At 35.8% G+C, this 18,469-nt stretch overlaps 2 protein-coding genes across 9 annotated transcripts; both read right to left on the minus strand.

Annotated features, from left to right (window-relative positions):
* On the minus strand, positions 1-7,927 carry LOC110889231. Its single transcript, XM_022136735.2, has 5 exons — positions 7,090-7,927; positions 5,221-5,332; positions 4,238-4,311; positions 2,010-2,426; positions 1-276 (listed from the first exon to the last, which is right to left on the minus strand). Exons 1-5 carry the CDS (start codon positions 7,309-7,311, stop codon positions 190-192), a joined length of 912 nt encoding a protein of 303 aa, XP_021992427.1. The 5' UTR covers positions 7,312-7,927; the 3' UTR covers positions 1-189.
* Positions 7,928-9,996: 2,069 nt separating this feature from the next.
* LOC110889230 lies at positions 9,997-15,700 on the minus strand. 8 transcript variants are annotated; one of them, XR_004871902.1, is made up of 6 exons: positions 15,520-15,700; positions 15,215-15,429; positions 14,839-14,984; positions 12,151-12,312; positions 11,823-11,907; positions 9,997-10,535 (listed from the first exon to the last, which is right to left on the minus strand). XR_004871902.1 is itself a non-coding variant. In XM_022136734.2 (3 exons), the coding sequence occupies exons 1-3, from the start codon at positions 14,364-14,366 to the stop codon at positions 11,893-11,895; spliced, it is 393 nt and encodes a 130-aa protein (XP_021992426.1). In that variant the 5' UTR covers positions 14,367-14,684; the 3' UTR covers positions 11,541-11,892. The 8 variants fall into 8 exon arrangements, 1 of the variants encoding a protein (XP_021992426.1); XR_002563472.2 differs by lacking the exon at positions 9,997-10,535 and adding an exon at positions 12,462-12,699 and having other exon boundaries at positions 11,541-11,907; positions 14,839-14,977; XR_002563469.2 differs by lacking the exon at positions 9,997-10,535 and adding an exon at positions 12,462-12,699 and having other exon boundaries at positions 11,541-11,907.
* Positions 15,701-18,469: the final 2,769 nt, after the last annotated feature.

Genomic DNA, 18,469 nt, shown 5'->3' on the forward strand with positions numbered 1-18,469 from the left:
AAAAAAACCTCGCTAAAATTTTACATTCAAAACGATACTAACCTCAAACAGGATGGACATGTATCGGCCCATGAAGTTACTAACACAATTTAACATCTAAAAGTTAAAGAAATTAGGAAATCCGGCACACGCTCACATACATACATACTTACATGCATACATACATACTAATAAAACCTGAATAAGATTTCATGTTTTTAACTTTGGAACTTTGAATTTGGATGTAAAAAGTCTCGGTGCGGTTTCAGTTGCTTTTCTCTTGGAGCTTCTTACTTCCTGCAAAAAAAATGAAACCGCAGTTATCATTTACAAATTCAATAATAATAGAGGCCTGGATAACGGGCCGAAATAGTTGGGTCCCACCAAACATTTTTTGTCAAGAAAGTTTAGTGCTTTTAAGAAAGAGTAAATTACAAAAATCGTCCTGTGTCGCTTATTGCAAACTGTGTCCTTTGTCTTCAATAATTACAGAAAACGTACTCGATGTTTGCAAACCCTTGCAATTTATGTCCGTTGGCCCTAACTCAGTTAATTTTTGTGGTTAAATCTGACCAAATGGACCCCACATGAGAGTAAAATGACCAAAATACCCTCATGTGGGGTCCATTTGGTCAGATTTAACCACAAAAAGTTAACTGAGTTAGGGCTAAAGGACATAACTTGCAAGGGTTTGCAAACATCGAGTACGTTTTCTGTAATTATTAAAGACAAATGACACAATTTGCAATAAGTGACATACATAAAGGACGATTTTTGTAATTTACTCTTTAAGAAAATTATTGTGCATCAAGTATGATTATAATTACAACAATATATTTTACTCTAATCTACCCTTTACGAATAAAATAGATTTAAGAGGTTCTTTTATTGTACTTGTTTGACACGTTAGAAAAAAAAAAAGAAAAAAAAAAAAAAAAAAAAAAAAAAAAAAGAACATAACCCGATCAATCCGTTCATAATTTTAGTTGATCATAACAGGCCTGGTTGACTCACAAAACACATTTCGTAAAAAAAATTATAATGTATTTTATATAAAAAAAAAGTTATTCCTCAAAAATGATTACAAAAACTATATCACTTCAAAACCAATCTGAATTTTTTAAATAAAATATTTGGTAGGTTTTATTAGGGCTGCAAACGAACCAAACGTTCGGCGAACAGTTCGTGAACTGTTCGGCGGGAAGTTCGTTTGTTTATTAAACAAACGAACACGAACAAGAAATTTCTTTCATTTAGTTAAATAAACAAACATGAACAGAGGTCGTGTTCGTTCGTTTATGTTCGTGAACATTCGGTAACATGTTCGTTTGTGTTCGATAGTTCATTAGTGTTTTTAGTTTTTATATTTATTTAAATACTTAAAAATTTTGACAAATTAAATATTTAATAAGTGCCAGTGTATTATATATTCTGTTCATGAACGATTGTTTGTGTTTGTTTGTTTGTTTCCATTTGTGTTCATGAACATTAGTTTGTGATCATTTATGTTCGTCAACGTTTGTTTTTGTTCGTTGCCTAAAATTAACAAACAAACACAAACGAACACGAACAAGTTCATTTCCTTAACAAACAAACACGAACATAAAATCTCGTTCGATAAGTGTTCGTGAACGGTTCGCGAACACATATATTTCTTAACAAACGAACACGAACAAGGTTAACAAACAAACACGAACATAAAATCTCGTTCGATAAGTGTTCGTGAACGGTTCGCGAACACATATATTTCTTAACAAACGAACACGAACAAGGTCTTATTCATGCTTGTTCGGTTCGTTTGCAGCCCTAGGTTTTATGCATTAAAAATACACTTTGGTGATTTTCGACCCATTTTTTCTTTTTTTTTTTAATACTTTTCTGACCCATTGAAAATAAGCATAACCTGATCAACTCATAAGTGAACGGCTTACTTCAATCCCATCTGACCCGTTCCCTTTTCCGATTCTTTTTTTTATTATATCCATATGACTCATCTCCGATTCATACGATTATAAGTCAACATTAGTTACCTTATCAACGATCGCCATGTGGCCCATGTCACCCAAACGACTATTTTTCGACGATTTCACCATACAACGACGTAATACCGGCGTCAAAGAACTATCGGAATCACCTCTCAACAACTCCAGTTCTTTAGTGAGTCGGGAAATTTCTTCACTTTTTTTCCTTGAATCGAATTCTAGTATAGCTATGTCGTCTTGTAATGCTGAAATCCTTCTGTTTTTCTCCATGTTTAACGACTGTGATTGTTCTAGGTCCGTTATCAGTTTCTGTACTTTGTCGTTAGTGGTTTGAACTTCGGATCTAGTCTTTTTAATGAGTTCTTGCAACTTGTCGTCGGTTTTGTTGAACTGGTTCCATGCAAAATCCCTCTCGGCTTTTAACGCTGACTCAGCATTATCTTTGGTATTACTTCTGGTTACTCGCTGGTAAGAAAAACGAAACGTCAGTAAACTTTTAAATGAAAAATCATAAAAAAATAAAACACTAGTGGGATTCCTCTGGGGAAGTCGGTAGTATTGGTTCGGTTCGTTACATCACCGGTACGGTACCGATAATTAGTATAGTTTATGATACCAAATTTGTATACAACTCCGCTTTTAATAAAAAAAAAATATATATGTATATCGAAATACAGTTGCATATTTAGCCTTTTTTTTAAAGGGGAATTGGCCTGTAATAATCACACCTAGACCTTATTGGCCATTAATAATCCTACCTCAGAATATTTCCCCCACCAGTCCCACCTTTCACCTATTTTTCCTACAATGGTCCCCCGTTAAAAAAAAAAACTAAACAGAGTTAAGCTTTTTTCCAAATTACAAACAGATTTTTAGGGCTTTTGATCAGAACGATGATACGAGTCCATTGATGTAAAACTTACTTCGAAATGGTGCTCCAAGTGACTTGATTTTGGTTAATTGGAAATTTAAACACCCGAATTGAAGCGCCGTTTTCATCGTTTGGAGCACCTTTTCGAGGCAAGTTTTACATCAATGGACTCGTATTGTCGTTCTAATCAAAAGCCCTAAAAAATCTGTTTGTAATTTGGAAAAAAGCTTAACTCCGTTAAGTTTTTTTAACGGGGGACCATTGTAGGAAAAATAGGTGAAAGGTGGGACTGGTGGGGGGGAATATTCTGAGGTGGGTTTATTAATGGCCAATAAGGTCTAGGTGTGATTATTACAGGCCAATTTCCTTTTTTTAAAAAGGGGAATTGGCCTGTAATAATCCCACCTAGACCTTATTGGCCATTAATAATCCCACCTCAGAATATTCCCTCCACCAGTCCCACCTTTCACTTATTTTTCCTACAATGGTCCCTCGTTAAAAAAACTTAACGGAGTTAAGCTTTTTTCCAAATTACAAACAGATTTTTTAGGGCTTTTGATCAGAACGATGATACGAGTCCATTGATGTAAAACTTACTTCGAAATGGTGCTCCAAGTGACTTGAGTTTGGTTAATTGGAAATTTAAACACCCGAATTGAAGCGTCGTTTTCATCGTTTGGAGCACTGTTTCGAAGCAAGTTTTACATCAATGGACTCGTATCGTCGTTCTAATCAAAAGCCCTAAAAAATCTGTTTGTAATTTGGAAAAAAGCTTAACTCCGTTAAGTTTTTTTAACGGGGGACCATTGTAGGAAAAATAGGTGAAAGGTGGGACTGGTGGGGGGAATATTCTGAGGTGGGATTATTAATGGCCAATAAGGTCTAGGTGGGATTATTACAGGCCAATTTCCCTTTTAAAAAGTTAAGGGGTAAATTTGACACTTAATTAATATTAAATAAAAAAATATAATAAAACTACTATTCATTCCCCATCCTTTTATGTAAGTAGTATAATATAATATAATTACTAAACAGAAAACATGCCGAAATTACAAAAGTGTATTATACTACTTATATAAAAGTGTATTTTTAAACCTCTTAAAATCAATTTACTCAAGAAAATCATATTAACATAACATGTGTAATCATACATGGCACTCTAATTATTTAAAGAATAATTTTTTCGACAACAAGTGTGTAGGATCAGCCGATCAGCCCGACCCATTCAACATGAACAAAAAATTAACCCGTTTTGATCGTTACCCAACCCTGCTACTTGTATCAATGGCGTCGCAGTAGTATATATGAAATCTCTTGATCAATTTATTTTGAATATTAGATTATTCTTGTAATAATATAATCCTTGTAATATTATATCAATGACGTGGCATTTAAATAAACTTACTTTTGGCTCAGCCAAAAACTGAGAGAACTCTTCAAAGAGAAGTTTCAGATCAGCCCGTTCATCATCCGCTTCTTCTGCAATATATGTAAAGTTAAGCATGTCAGATAATTAAGTTGCATAATAAAAAAGGTAACGAACTTGAATGGCGTTTGTTTTATGTAATTAATAGAAATGTCGGAAATATGTACTATAAAATCAGGAATACTTGCACCCCACCAACAAAAATCATATCTCGAAAAACGCTCATTGATTCAAATATTAGGTCTGTAAGCGAACCGAACGTTCATGAACTGTTCATGAACTTGTTCGGCGGGAAGTTCGTTTATGTTCGTTTATTTAATAAATGAACGAACACGAACAGAAAAGTTGGTTCGTTTAATTAAATGAACGAACATGAACACACCTTGTGTTCGTTCATTTATGTTCATGAACATTCGTTCATTTATGTTCGTGAACGTTCGCTTATTTACGTTTGTTTATGTTCATTTAATTTTTAGTAAATACATAAATAGTTATATTTATATAAATATTAGGTTTTCTAACTACTTGTATAAATATAACTCATTAATATATCTATGAATCCTAATTTAGATGTGTTTTCAGATGAACTGCAATATGTTAGACTTGTTGTTCAATCATGCTAATTTATGTTTGTTTCTGTTTATTCAAATACATTCACTTAAATTTTTTTTGTTTATGTTCGTTTGTGTTCGTGAACTGTTCGTTAAGGCTTTAAACGAACGGACATAAACGAACACGAACATGCTCAATTTCTTAATGAACGAACAGGAACAAAAAAATGTCAAAAAAATGTGTTCGATTATATGTTCGTGTTCGTGTTCATGTTCGGTTAAAGTTAAATGAACGAACACGAACATGCCTGTGTTCGTGTTCGTTCGGTTCGTTTACAGGCCTATCAAATATGAAGCTAGTGAAGAACATGGTGCGGAAAAAATTAATAAGCGAAGAACAAGTGAACTAACCAAATTTAAGATTGTTCATAAGTGCTTCCTTTTGCTTCATAGAGATGATTAAATTCGCCTTTGCATCGTCAAGAAAACGAGACATATCTTTGATTTTGGACTCTCTTTTCATCTAAAAGACACAACAAACAATTCATATCAAAATTAACACATAGACAACTCCCAAAAGATCAACAAACATATTAAGAAGCCACACTTCACTAAAACTAACAACAAGATTGATAAATTTAGGGTTTTTTTTAATTTTATCATGAGCCACAATTCAACTCTTTTAAATAGTGTAACCGAATTACAAGATAATATAACTAACAAACAAACAAGATAAATAATAAATCAAATAATGCAAACAAACAAAGCCAGTAATAGAATCCCACTCGTAGCAGAGCTGTTGGTAGGGTCTGGGGAGGGTGGAACGACCGCAAACCTTTCCTTTATCACCCGGGCTCCAAAAACCTCTTTTTAAGTTTACCGGATAACATAAAATGTGGCTAGTACAATCAAAGCAACCACCGCACAAAAATCAAATAATAATAACTATAACAGATAAATAGGGGATGGATCACGAGAAAACTTTATCCAACCACACTAAACTCTAAACCCCAAAAAACTAAACCCTAACCCCTAAATGTTAAACCCAAAAAGCTAAACCTTAAAGATTAACGTCTAAAAGCTAGAAACTAAATGCTAAAGCTAAACCCTAAAAGTTAATCTCTAAACTCTAATAATTAAAACCCTAAGAGCACTCACAATGGATTTCTTAAATTTATATAAGTGAGTTAGTTATGTTATAAGTAAGGGTTCTGAGTGGTTTTGAGCGGTTGTGAGTAAAGAAGAGAGAAAATGATAACGTTCCTATGTAAATATAGGACCAACTCTTGCCTCTCTGTCTGCATTGGTGTGGCTGAGCTGTAAATACACGAGAACACTGTTCACTCAATATATTTTTTTTTTTAATATTTTTGAAAGTGGTAGTGAGTGGAGGAAAAAAAAATGTAATGGTAAAGGTATAAAAATATTATTTAACTAAAAAGCAGAAAGAAAAAATAGTGATTTTTAGTAGGGCTGTCAAATCGTGTCTTAGCAGGCTTAACAGGTATCTGATAACGCGAACAACAAAAATTTTAAACATGAATACGACTCGTTTAACTACTTTATATCCAATGTTTATAAGATTTAGAGTAAACTTCCGTTTTGCTCCCTGTGGTTTGGTCATTTTAACGGTTTTGCTCCAATAGTTTAAAAATAGTCATTTTCCTCCCTGATTTTTCTAACTTATCTTCATTTTGCTCCCAGCCTCTAACTCCATCAGGGAGGAAACTGGCGACAAACTCGAAAGATTAAGGAGCAAACTGGCGATAAACTCGAAAGATCAGGCCATCAGGGAGGAAAATGGTTGTTTTTAAACTATTGGAGCAAAACCGTTAAAATGACCAAACCACAGGGAGCAAAACGGAAGTTTACTCTAAGATTTATGTATATTTTATGCACCTACAAAGAGAAATAATGGATCCTAACTTTCAAATTTTGATTATTTTTAAAAACGTAAAAAATCACATGGTGTACTTTTCTGTTATCGTTATCGTGTCCTAGCAGGTTACCTACATGTTACCTATTGCCTATTGCCAGCCCTAATTTTTAGTGTAATTATATGGACAGGATAAAAAATTCACTATGAATGCTCTTAAAACCCCACAAAAATTCAACATAAATATCAATCATTTGATAAGAGTGTTCTCGAGCTTCCTCACGACACGAATAAAGAGTTTTCTCGTGATCATCTCCCTAATAAACTATGCTAACAAAGATATTCAACACTAGAACACAAAAACTAATAAATCAAAGATTAAACATCTTTTTAGTAACACCCACCTGAAAAATATGATCTTGCAACAACTTAATGTCAAAAATCCATCTATCCTGCTGGGATTTAAATCTTTTTTCAAGAAATTGTCTTTCCTCCACTAAAGCTTCAAGTTTTCTCTGTTGATCTTCTATCATGTCAACGAGTCCTTTAAAGATCTTCTTCCAAGAATCTTCTCGGTCTTTTGCCCCATTGTCAGCCGCAGAAACGGAAACTCTCCGTTTCCCCATAACTGATGCACTCCAAGTGTTCGATGAAATGCGTCAAAGAAAGAAAGCCGAGATTCGATGTTCTATGCGCGAGTTGTTGAGTTTTGGGGTTGAAGAATTGTTGTGTGTGATGGGAATTTGATGGAGATTGTGAGTAATTGTAGAAAAGTAGAGAATTCAAGACGATTTGAGGTGTTTGTAGAAAGGGGGAAAAATTAGGGTTTTTTTGTGATTGATGAAATTGGGAAAGTGATGCAACGGTCGAATGGGTTGGTATATATACCACCACTCGATGTTAAAATATAAACGTTAGGCTCCGTAGATACGATATGGGTGAACGAGATGAGTCTAAAACGTTAGGGCTTCGTGACATGTTTTTTGGTCGGTATCAGTTCGGTTTATTACAGTACCAGCATAACTCCAACACTCGGCATAGCAATTGACTTGTGTTTTACATGGATTGAAAACCATAAAAACAAACACATGTACATGTGTATCAGGGTTGTTCGGTTGATATTGGTTTGATTTGTTACGATATTGGTATGGTACCTACACTCGATATTACTTATGATACTAAAAAAGTATTTTATTACGAATACAACTCTGTGTTCAACGAATTTATACCGTCATGTTGAGATAAAACAAAAATACGAATATGGTATCAGTACCGATGTTGACCCCAGTGTTGCGAACCTGAGGGTCTTAAAACCGTGCTAAGTAGTACGTAAACGATGACCAACACCGCGAAAAATCGTAAAACAAAAACACGAATTCATACTGCCACGTGACGTAAAATGTAAACAAAGACAAACACGAAGTTGTACCGCGAGCCGTTGTAAAACACAGACAACTCACTACAAGACAAAAAAAATCACTACAAGACGAGTTATAAAAGACAAAAAAACACTATTCATAAGATGTGACAACCCGAACTTTCAAGGTTAGTGACGTTAATCTTGTGATTGCGCCGTTAACTTCAGTTATGTTAAGCCTGTTTCGTAACCTTAGTAAACTTAGTAAACGTAAATTATGATAGTACTAGATTATTTCTACAGGCCGTGCGTTGCGGCGGCAACACGTTAGTTGTTTATAGGTAGTGGCAAGTTATGTGATCCATTAATTGTATGAAAACGCATGTTTCAATGTATCTTGTCTAACTCAGTATAACCTATATAAGCATTGCAGTTACAAAAGAAACGGAATCGAACTCGGATTGGTTCGTTTAGTGAGGGTTCCACCTAACCACTATACCACCCTTAGCTTGCACCAAAACTTATCGGCGTCAAAACTTACATTAACTCAAATTTCTACCGTCAAATGAAAACGTATTATATTTGACCCGACTCGTTTCCGAACACAGTTTACCTCAAAAAGTAGACCAACCAAAAAATATGTAAAAATAAGATGTCGGTATGTTAATTTATACAGACATGTACGTTAACACGTACACCAACCCAAAAACGTACATAAAAATAAGAATGAGTACGCATTATATTTGACCTAACTACGTCTAAACGTGAAATTATAACGACACGTAACAAAAATAACGTCGTTAGAAAATAGTTTTTTTCCTTTTAACATAATGATGAAACTGGGATGAAAATAATATTTTATAAAGTTTTTAAAAAATTGTAGGAAGTGTAGACGTCAATTATTGGAATTTTGATGTAAAAGAATATTATTAAAGAAAATTTAAAAAAAAGCATTTGTTAGATGATAAGAAAGGTAGTAATAAAAATAAAAATTCGGACACTTTATGTATGGGTTTTTGTTAGTGTCATGATGCCATGTGTTAAAGCATTACTATGGTATTCACATTACAACTACATTTAGAGACTAAAAAGATTACTTCAGGATCGAACACCTGACCTCTTCGTTAAATGTGAATGCAGCAACCACCAAAGCAAAATTTCATTTTGGTTAGAATTACGTGAACGAATATTATATATAGAAAAAAGGCGGTGGCTGTGATTTGACAGCCACCGACCTTCTATTTTAAGGTTATACAAGCAGATGTCTGAATGGTTTAGATATTTGCCTCTGAATGATTAAGATTTATACAGTCTGAATGGTTAAGACCACTAATCTGAATTGGTCAGAAATTTGCCTCTGATCGGTTAAGTATTATAAAGGCCGTTAATGATTCAGATCTTTTAGTGATTCAACACTTAATGGTTCAGACCTCTTACTGATTCAGCACTTAACTATTCAAATATTGACAAACAGCCCCAAAAATATAAATATATATAAATACTTACAAAAATTTCAATTTTCAAATTAAAAAAATAAATAAATAAATAAAACAAAAATAGAAAACCCAAACCCAACCGTCCCACCCCACCCCACCCCAATTGGTGCCATCCGTGAAGAGATACATATATGTAAAAACCATCCACAGACGTGTTACGCAATAGCAGGGCCGGCTCTGGGCTTGGTAAACTCGTGCCGACGGCCAATGCCCAAAATTTCAAAGGGCCCGAAAAGTCTTTATAAACTTGTATATATTCATTAAATTATATATTTAGTATATTCATCCGTTTATTATGCAAAAAAAATATTGGTGGTAGTGGGAAAAAACATCTCAAAAAATGTAAAGGTCTCAAATTTGAGTCTTTGCTCTATCACGAAGTTTTTATTTTTGTACTTCATTTATCCTTAATCATGATTTTGGGCCCAATGTTTTATATTTTTTTACTGAACAAAACCTTAAAGAATGCTCAATGCTAAAAATATGTGGTCAACATCCATTCACCTTTGGAGGTGGACTTCAAGATGGATTAAATTTCAATTTATAGAAACTGTGATATTACCCCCTCAGTTGTACCCAAAATCAAACCCAAACCCCAGACTCGTTCTTTCCATCTCTTTCTCCATCTACATTTTTCACAACCATCTACAGCCCCAAACATTCCTCGCTTGCTTTTCAAAAGAAAATTATATATACAGCCGACCAAGACCATCTCTCCGGACTCCGCCACGACCACATGTGCACTCTCGGAAGTAGTTGGAAACATCTGAATGTTAATACAATCCAATGGAAGAGTTTTATGCAGGTTGAATTGCTGTCAAAGTTCTTAGCAGACCAGTTTTATTCAACAAAGTACGGATTTGAGTTCCATCAGTCACCAGTTTGTCTCTGATCAGCAATCGGGTTTGTCCGTCACTATTATTCTGGTCGCTGCTGTAAGGGCTCAAGACGGAACTCTAATCGTGCCGCCGAGGTTGGCTCATCCGTGTGCTGCTTCCTTGCACCGTACAAAGTACAGACGAAAAAGGAAAATAAAACTAAAACAAAGGGCACAACTGTAATTTCTGACTTAAGGACGAAATTGTAATTTCAGAATATGCACCGACCATTGTCTTTAAGGTTATACTAGGATTTTGACCCGCCGCGCGTTGCGGCGGCGTCGAAAGTTAAAGTAACTCGTATTTATATTGTATATTTGACCCGACACTTTACTTAAAAAAATACATCGCCATCGAATGAAAACGTATTATATTTGACCCGACTTGCTTTCAAATACAGTTTACGGGATTAGGATCAAATACAAAGGATCCTAATTGTAAGAAGTGTAAGAAGGATTTATAGAGTGACAAGTGTCCAATAACCAAAAAAAACCCACTACACAAAAAACCCCACTACAAAAAAAAAAAAAAAAAAAACCTTAAACATCCACCACCACCAAAAACCTAACCCCCCCCCCCCACATCACCCACCCCCAAAAAAAAAATCTTTTTTTTTTTTTTTTTTTTTTTTGCCGAGGGGGTGGGGGTTTAGGTTTTTGGGTGGTGGTGGTGGTGGGTGTTTAGTTTTTTTTAGGTTTTTTGGAGGTGGGGGTGGGGGGTTAGGTTTTTGGGGGGTGGGGGTAGGTTTTTTGGGGTTTTTTTGGTGAGGTATAGTTTTTTTTTGTTTCTTTTGCCCGGGGGGGGGGGGGGGGGGGGGGGTTAGGTTTTTAGGTGGGGGTGGGGGGTTTAGGTTTTTGGGTGGGGGTGGGGGGGTTAGGTTTTTGGGTGGGGGGGGTTAGGTTTTTGGGTGGGGGGGTGTTAGGTTTTTGGGTGGTGGTGGGGTGGGGTGGGGGTGGGTGTTTAGGTTTTTGGTGGTGATGTAATGGGTTTAGTTTTAGCTTATTGGATGGACACTTGTCACTCTATAAATCCTTCTTACACTTCTTACAATTAGAACCCTTTGTAGAATAACTTGACCCACAGTTTACGAACTAACTTGATTCATCTTAATTCCAAATCTCAAATTGAAGAATCAAGAACCACCGTTCCGATTTCCGATTACCATGACCATCGTTCGCATATGCACACAAATTTGGACTAGTGGTTTTCAATTATTTGGGGTTCTTTGGCCAGAATGTAAGAAACAAAAAGAAAACAAACGAAAATTACCTTCCGTTGTTTACGTGCGGGATGCAATACGCCAAACTTCGGAAGTTAAATTTGGAACATGCAAACAACCAAATAGGCACTGACACGAACCCGAAGAAGCACAAAACGGAGAACACAAACACAGGATGGCCGATTACCTTAGGTCCGATGCAATGTACACCAGCTTAATATGTTACGCGAAGCATTACGACATTTTCTTCTTCGTCTTCATTTGGGAGAACACTGAGTATAAGAAAGTAGATAAAAAGTAAAAAAGAAGTATGTTAATAATGCACAGGGACCTAAACATACAAAAACTAAAACTTGAGGAGCAAAGAAGAAAAATGCAAAGGGACCATACATGTAAATGTCACCGACATTTCTATTTAATATATATATATATATATATATATATATATATATATATATATATATAAGAAAACCATGTGTCATTTGCAAAATTTCAGATGCCCAAAACTAACTTACATCGTCTTGGGTGGCAGTCTTCGGAACAGACCCAACAAAAAGCTTGGCCACATTGCCGCCATCAGATTTGCTTTCTGCTAAAATTACCACCATCACCATGTCTTTTATCATAACCATCTCCATCAAAATTCCTTTTCTCGAAACCGCCTCCACCGAATCGCTCTACAAACAACAACACAACACTATCTCAATAAAACACACGTCACAAAAGCTAAAACAAATACAATTAACCATTCTTGACTTTATTAACATTAATAAAGATAACATTTTGAACAATAATAATCAACAACCATTCTCTCTCTCTCCCTTACCACTACCGTCGTAGTCACCTCTCATCGCTTGTTTCGTCTTCGTCGGAATCGAAGGCCACAGTCGCCGCGCCATCCTTATTTATGGTCTTTAAGAAGCACCGCCGTGTGAGCAATGGGCCAATGGTTTAACAGGAGGTGGTGTAGTGGTGTGGCCACGGCTGTGTTGCTGCGGTGAAGCACGTCACATTCTTAAAGAAAAAGAGAGGATGCGTGGAGTTGTGGACCATTGGGCGTAGTACTGTAGGAGGACCAGACAACCACAACATGTTAGTGTTTTACCATGTCAAATGTAAAAAAAATGCCCATAAAAACGGAAGTCTGCCATAACTTCTTCACAGAGATCACTTAAAAAAATGCATTGCAACCTCCTGGTTGTGTGGTTGCTAGAACGATATTTGTTTTATCATACTGGTAATCAAGAGAAATGCCATTTTGGTCAACATCAAGCTTTTAATGACATCAGTTTGTAGACTATCAAAAGCATTTTGCTTTAAAAAGTCTACCGATCTCATTAAACCAACTTTTTTCAACTACGCTCTCAAGGTCGCAATTTCAACCCTTTGCTACCTCCAGCCTTTTGTTTAAAAAAGAGCACCAGCAAATAGATGTTTAAATTCTCCTAAAAAATTCACAAAAGGAAAACTGATAGTACGTAAACAAACTAAGAATTGATGTCTTATTATTTCTGGGAATAAGATAAAAAGCAAATATATACAGTTTTGGGAAAGTGATCACTTGTACAATCGAGTAACTATACAAATGAGACCATCATGCATTCAAATAACATCTTGAACCAAACTGTAACAAATTAACAAACAATGCCTTTAACTATCATAACTTTCAAATAAAAAAAAGGAACCATTCATGCTTAAGGTTCATTATGGCAATACATATGGAATCCAACAACTGAAAACACACAGGTCAATCTGCAAGGAAGAAGCCAAAAAAACCAAAAGACAATAAAGAAAGAAGAAACTCTACCCTACGAACCCTACGAATTAAAAGGAATGCGCAAAGCAAAACTTACTTGAACAGCAAATTAAAACTCCAGGTTACCTGCAACTTTAAACCCCTCTACACGATATGAGATTCAAGAGGTAAAATGGTGAAACCTATTTGTGGAATTGGTCCTAGGGTTCGTGAAATTGGATGATTTCTTGACTTCTTATGCAACTTGCGGCGATTGCCGGAGAAACCGCTACGGTGGCGATTGATCGGAGAATCCTTTGAAGATCGCGGTGGACCGCGAGGGTGTCTGTATGGTTGAGAATCATTAGGGTTGTTGTATCGATCTCCTCCTCTGTATCTATCCACGATTGGAGAGAGAGTTTGAAGGGATTTGGGCGATGGAGATGAAACCCTAACCCTAGATGTCTGAGATTTTGGAGTGAATTATTAAGAGAGAAAGGTTAGGTGGCAAAACCACCGACCTTTCTCTTTAATATTATAGAAATTAACTACATACGCACCCACCAAAAAAATCATCACTCAGATTGTGTTGCAATTTGCAACAATACTCATGTCAATTTTGCATCAGGAAAAGTAGAGGTAAGCTAGGGTTTCTGTTACAGTTGTAACTACAATTTCAAATCTATCTACATATACGAATATCACTTAACTAACTCAATTAACCTAATCATACATACACAAACTCAAACACCTACACATACAATATGATTAACTGATAACCTGAGTAATAGATTTAGCGAGTGCGTACGGAAGAAGAGACGAAGGATGCGTTTTATCGTGCAGAAGCTTGTACCGGCCTTCAGGAGTTTTGAAGAAGTTTTTGAGACCGAGTGATTGAGCGGCGGTGTTGGAGGAAGAAGCGGCGGCGGTGTTGGAGGAAGAAGAAGCGGCGGCGGCGGCGGTGGTGGTGGTAGAGGTGGCGCCGTTACTGATCATGGCGACGATGACGGAGAATGATTGGAAGATGAAGGTTCGGTCATGGCGATCGGGAAGGTTGAGTGAAGATGCAGACTTTGGCAGATGTGTGGAAGACAATGGCACAACAAAAAAGACAACATTTCTTAGGGGTAGTTTTGTCTATTTGGTTGGTCACCGACCTTTCTATTTAAGAGTATACTAGTTTTTTACCTGTGTCGCGCGTTGCGGCGACAACCTAGCATTTGCAACTTCGTTACATTTATGTTTACGATGTTGACATTAACATATACATAACATATATAGCAAAGTGGCCCACCATATGGTGTCGGCTCGTTAATCGTAATTTTGCCATTACTATTAAGAAAACCATTTTATTACCGTATTTGTACAGCCTAAATCAATCCCCGCATACATACAAAACAGAGTACAATTGTATGTTCCCTAAATCAAATAGTAACAAACTACAAAGAAATTATGAGAATAATAGTACCTTGGTCTTCTTCTTCAATTGTATGCACTATGCAGGGACATATCTGACAGTCTAAATTCAAATCGATATGTCACATTTGGATTCCACACATTTATGCTGGCTTTTGCTCCATTGTATTGTTCTCCACTTACATAACCAACTGCATGCTGTTAATTAGTGACAATATTTATATATTTGGCGACGAATCTTTGGTTATTGTAAACAAAAGTAAAGAAAACCCCTTACTTGAATATCAAATTACAAAAGTTATTATGTTTCCAATATGGTCTACCAATTTAAATACTCTTAAACGAAATTAAAATCATAAACTATAACTTGTATAATTGTATATAATTATTTATTTTATCTTCGATATTTTAAAAAGGAAAAAAACTACCTCATGACCACCATTAGAACAATCTTGTTCAGTTGTCTTCTGATCGGAATTGTTCCCTCCAGGCAGTATTCACTGGATAAACTCATTGTTGTTCGGTTGTCTTCTGATCGAAATTGTTCCCTCCAGGCAGTATTCGCTGGATAAACTCATTGTTGATACATTTTCGACTCCATCCCTGCATGATGATGATGCCCGTATGGTCTCTCTGGTGGGTCCTAATATTAATTCAAAAAATAATAACAAAATAAATATAAAGAAGAAAAATAATGAACTTTGTAAACTGTAAAGAAGTAAGTTAAACCCACCAACGGCGTTGTTCCTTTTAGCACCGGGTGGTCAAAAGTTGGCTGGTGATGAACCATGACACAATCCAATATGCCCCCCCATATGGGCTCTGTGTCAAATTATTTAAAAACTTATAATTAAAGATCTCTGATCACCAGCATTAAGCCCCCTGATTGAAACTAATTCCCCATAGGCCGCTGGCTGTTCGATAGCACCAAAAGAAATTAGTAAATACATTCAAGAAGTTGCAAACATTTAAATAACAAACTGGGGACTTCCAACTTGACCCGTTTCACATCTAGGTATGCTCTTAAGTTATATATTTGGCTCATTGGAGAACTCAAATCAACCTATTTTCAAGTAAATGGGTCGAAATCAACATCTTTAAATACCACTTAACTAAAGTATGCGTAGAAGTACTATATGGGTCACATCTAGGTATGCTCTTTAGTTGTGTATTTGACTCATTGGTGATCTAAAATAAGCCTATTTTTCAAGTAAATAGGTTGAAATCAACATTTTTAGTTAACACTTAAGTATTTGCAGAAATACTATATGGAAAACATCTAAATGCTTCTATTGATTCCAAAACAGTGAAGGGTTACATGAGATCTAGGATTGGTGTAAAGAAGGAAGGCACTGTGCATTTCCTTGACTTTGATAGGCTTAAATATACGAAAATTAAACTAAAAATAAATAAATTGACACCTATTATAAATTATAAAATACTAATATGCTGAAGGTTAACTTGCCTTGGTGTCATAGAACTTGAGATAGAAACGTGACTTAGGGATTGACAATTTGATCTCAAGAATTGCTGCAACTGCAACACTCAACTTTTTGTTTACATCATGAAACCATAGCCTCCTTTTGCTACATCAGAATACAGATCAGGACGTCTGAACCCTAAACATTGTTTCTAATGGGGTTGCGTCTTTGAAACCCTAACTGCCGATGTTACCAGGTAACAGAGGACGACGTATAGGGATTTGACGGCACATTCGGCGGTGAATGGTGATGGTCACGTTGATGGTGACGCTGGAAGACAAAGACAGATACGATATAGGCGGTGTTCCGATCGCTGGGTTGAGTGAAGGTGCAGAAGCGATTGATTGAAGGTTTGGCAAGCGTGTAGAAGACAATGGAACAAAAAGGGGTAGTTTTGTAATTTGATCGGTGCACCGACCTTTGTTTTTAAGGATACTAGTAGGGTGCCCGCGCGATGCGGCGGGGACGACACTTTGCATTGCGGCACTCGTTTCTGATAGTTTTCTTGTTCGTATAATATTTATTGTAGCATCATTGTGGTGGATATACGTCATAAGTGAAGTTATAGATAAGTCAATTTCGTTGTGGTGTGCATGGTTCATTTGGTTTAGGTATAGTTTATTATCCTCAACGGAAGCTGATATTGAAGTCATTGGTTAGACTATTTATTAACCAATCGGTTTTCGGTTAATCAGTTCAGTTCTTTTAATTTTGGTTAATATCTAAAACATCATTGCGGCGGCGACAATTTGCAATGCAATACTCGTTTTCTGTTAGTTCATCAATCCTCTCGTAGTGATATCATTATTGTTTTACTTTTCTTAAAATTTTCAAGTTTGTTGCATCTATATGATCTATCTACGTAATAACCCTTACACATCTCAATAAAATAATAATAAAACATTAAAATTAACTGCTATTAAAAACTATTGTTGTCGAATAGTCAAGGTTGGCTAAGATAATGTATCTTCATGTTCTAATTTTGTAACTTTTGTATAATTTTGTTGGTTTCAATGCTTATTAGAACTTAGGGTGTTAGGAGTGGTGCGGCAAAGGGTGTCGGCAAAAGCCTTTGTCGGGCGTCAACACCCTGCCGAGCCCTTTGCCGCTCGATTTCTTTGATCAGGCGGTGGTGAAGGCATGCCGATGCGGGAATCATGAGAGAGAGGGTAGTGTGAGAGAGAGGGTAGTGTGGGGTGGGGTCCATTCCAATCTCAACCAATCACACCTTTTTCTTTTTTTCTTTTTAAATAGTTTACCACTTCATCAAGTGTTTAAACCATTGCCAACACTTTTGAGCATAGTTTACCACTTTGACATGGCATACTCTCATTGGTTGATTTTTTAGTTTGTCACTCTCAAGTGTTTAACCACTCCTAACACCCTTAATCACATTTAAATCTTCTTGTTTATCAGTAGTTTTTTCAAGAACTGAGTCAACGTAGGAAAATCAGCAAAATCAACCGCAAAGGCCATTGCTTCAAACCTCAGCTACGACCAACTGTGCAAAATATTCAAAACTATTTGACTTTTGAAGTCAGACATAATAAAATTCCCACTGACAATTTATATTAATTCAACACGTTTTTTAGAGTTTTAAAAACACATCACATAATATTGGTTTGTGGTCGCGATAATGGCTCGTTATCGTTGCCAAAGAAAAACTTGCTGCTATAATCCCATATCCATCTTTAATAAAAAGGAAAATAATAAAAACTCTTCACTGCTTTTGTCTTCTTCGTATTCATTTCCCTCGAAGTCTATTTTGTTCACACCACAGTTGAGAAATAGATAATAACCTAGTGATGCAAACGTTACACTAATATACCAACTTTCATATTATATTCATTTTTATCCTGCTACTTTTCTTAATCCTTTACATAACTAAACACAAAGGCACTCTTTTTTACCCACCTATGTTTAACTACTTTCATTTAAGTAGTTCGTCCATATTACTTGACAATATCATTTAAGATCAATGACTAAACAAATATTATCAAGTTTAATAAGGGCCAAACATGTAAATAAATAAATTACTTAAAAATAGCTTCAAACAGATGAAGCCCAAATTGTATCATAATGCTCTTATACTTGTGGTATACAGAAATCTGTACGGGTTTTGACGCATACCAACAAGATAAACGATATACACCAGAAAGAAAGAAAAATGTGCAGGCTTTGACGCATACTAAAAATGAGACC

Source organism: Helianthus annuus, chromosome 11 (assembly GCF_002127325.2).
Source record: "Helianthus annuus cultivar XRQ/B chromosome 11, HanXRQr2.0-SUNRISE, whole genome shotgun sequence".
Lineage (NCBI taxonomy): Eukaryota > Viridiplantae > Streptophyta > Magnoliopsida > Asterales > Asteraceae > Helianthus > Helianthus annuus.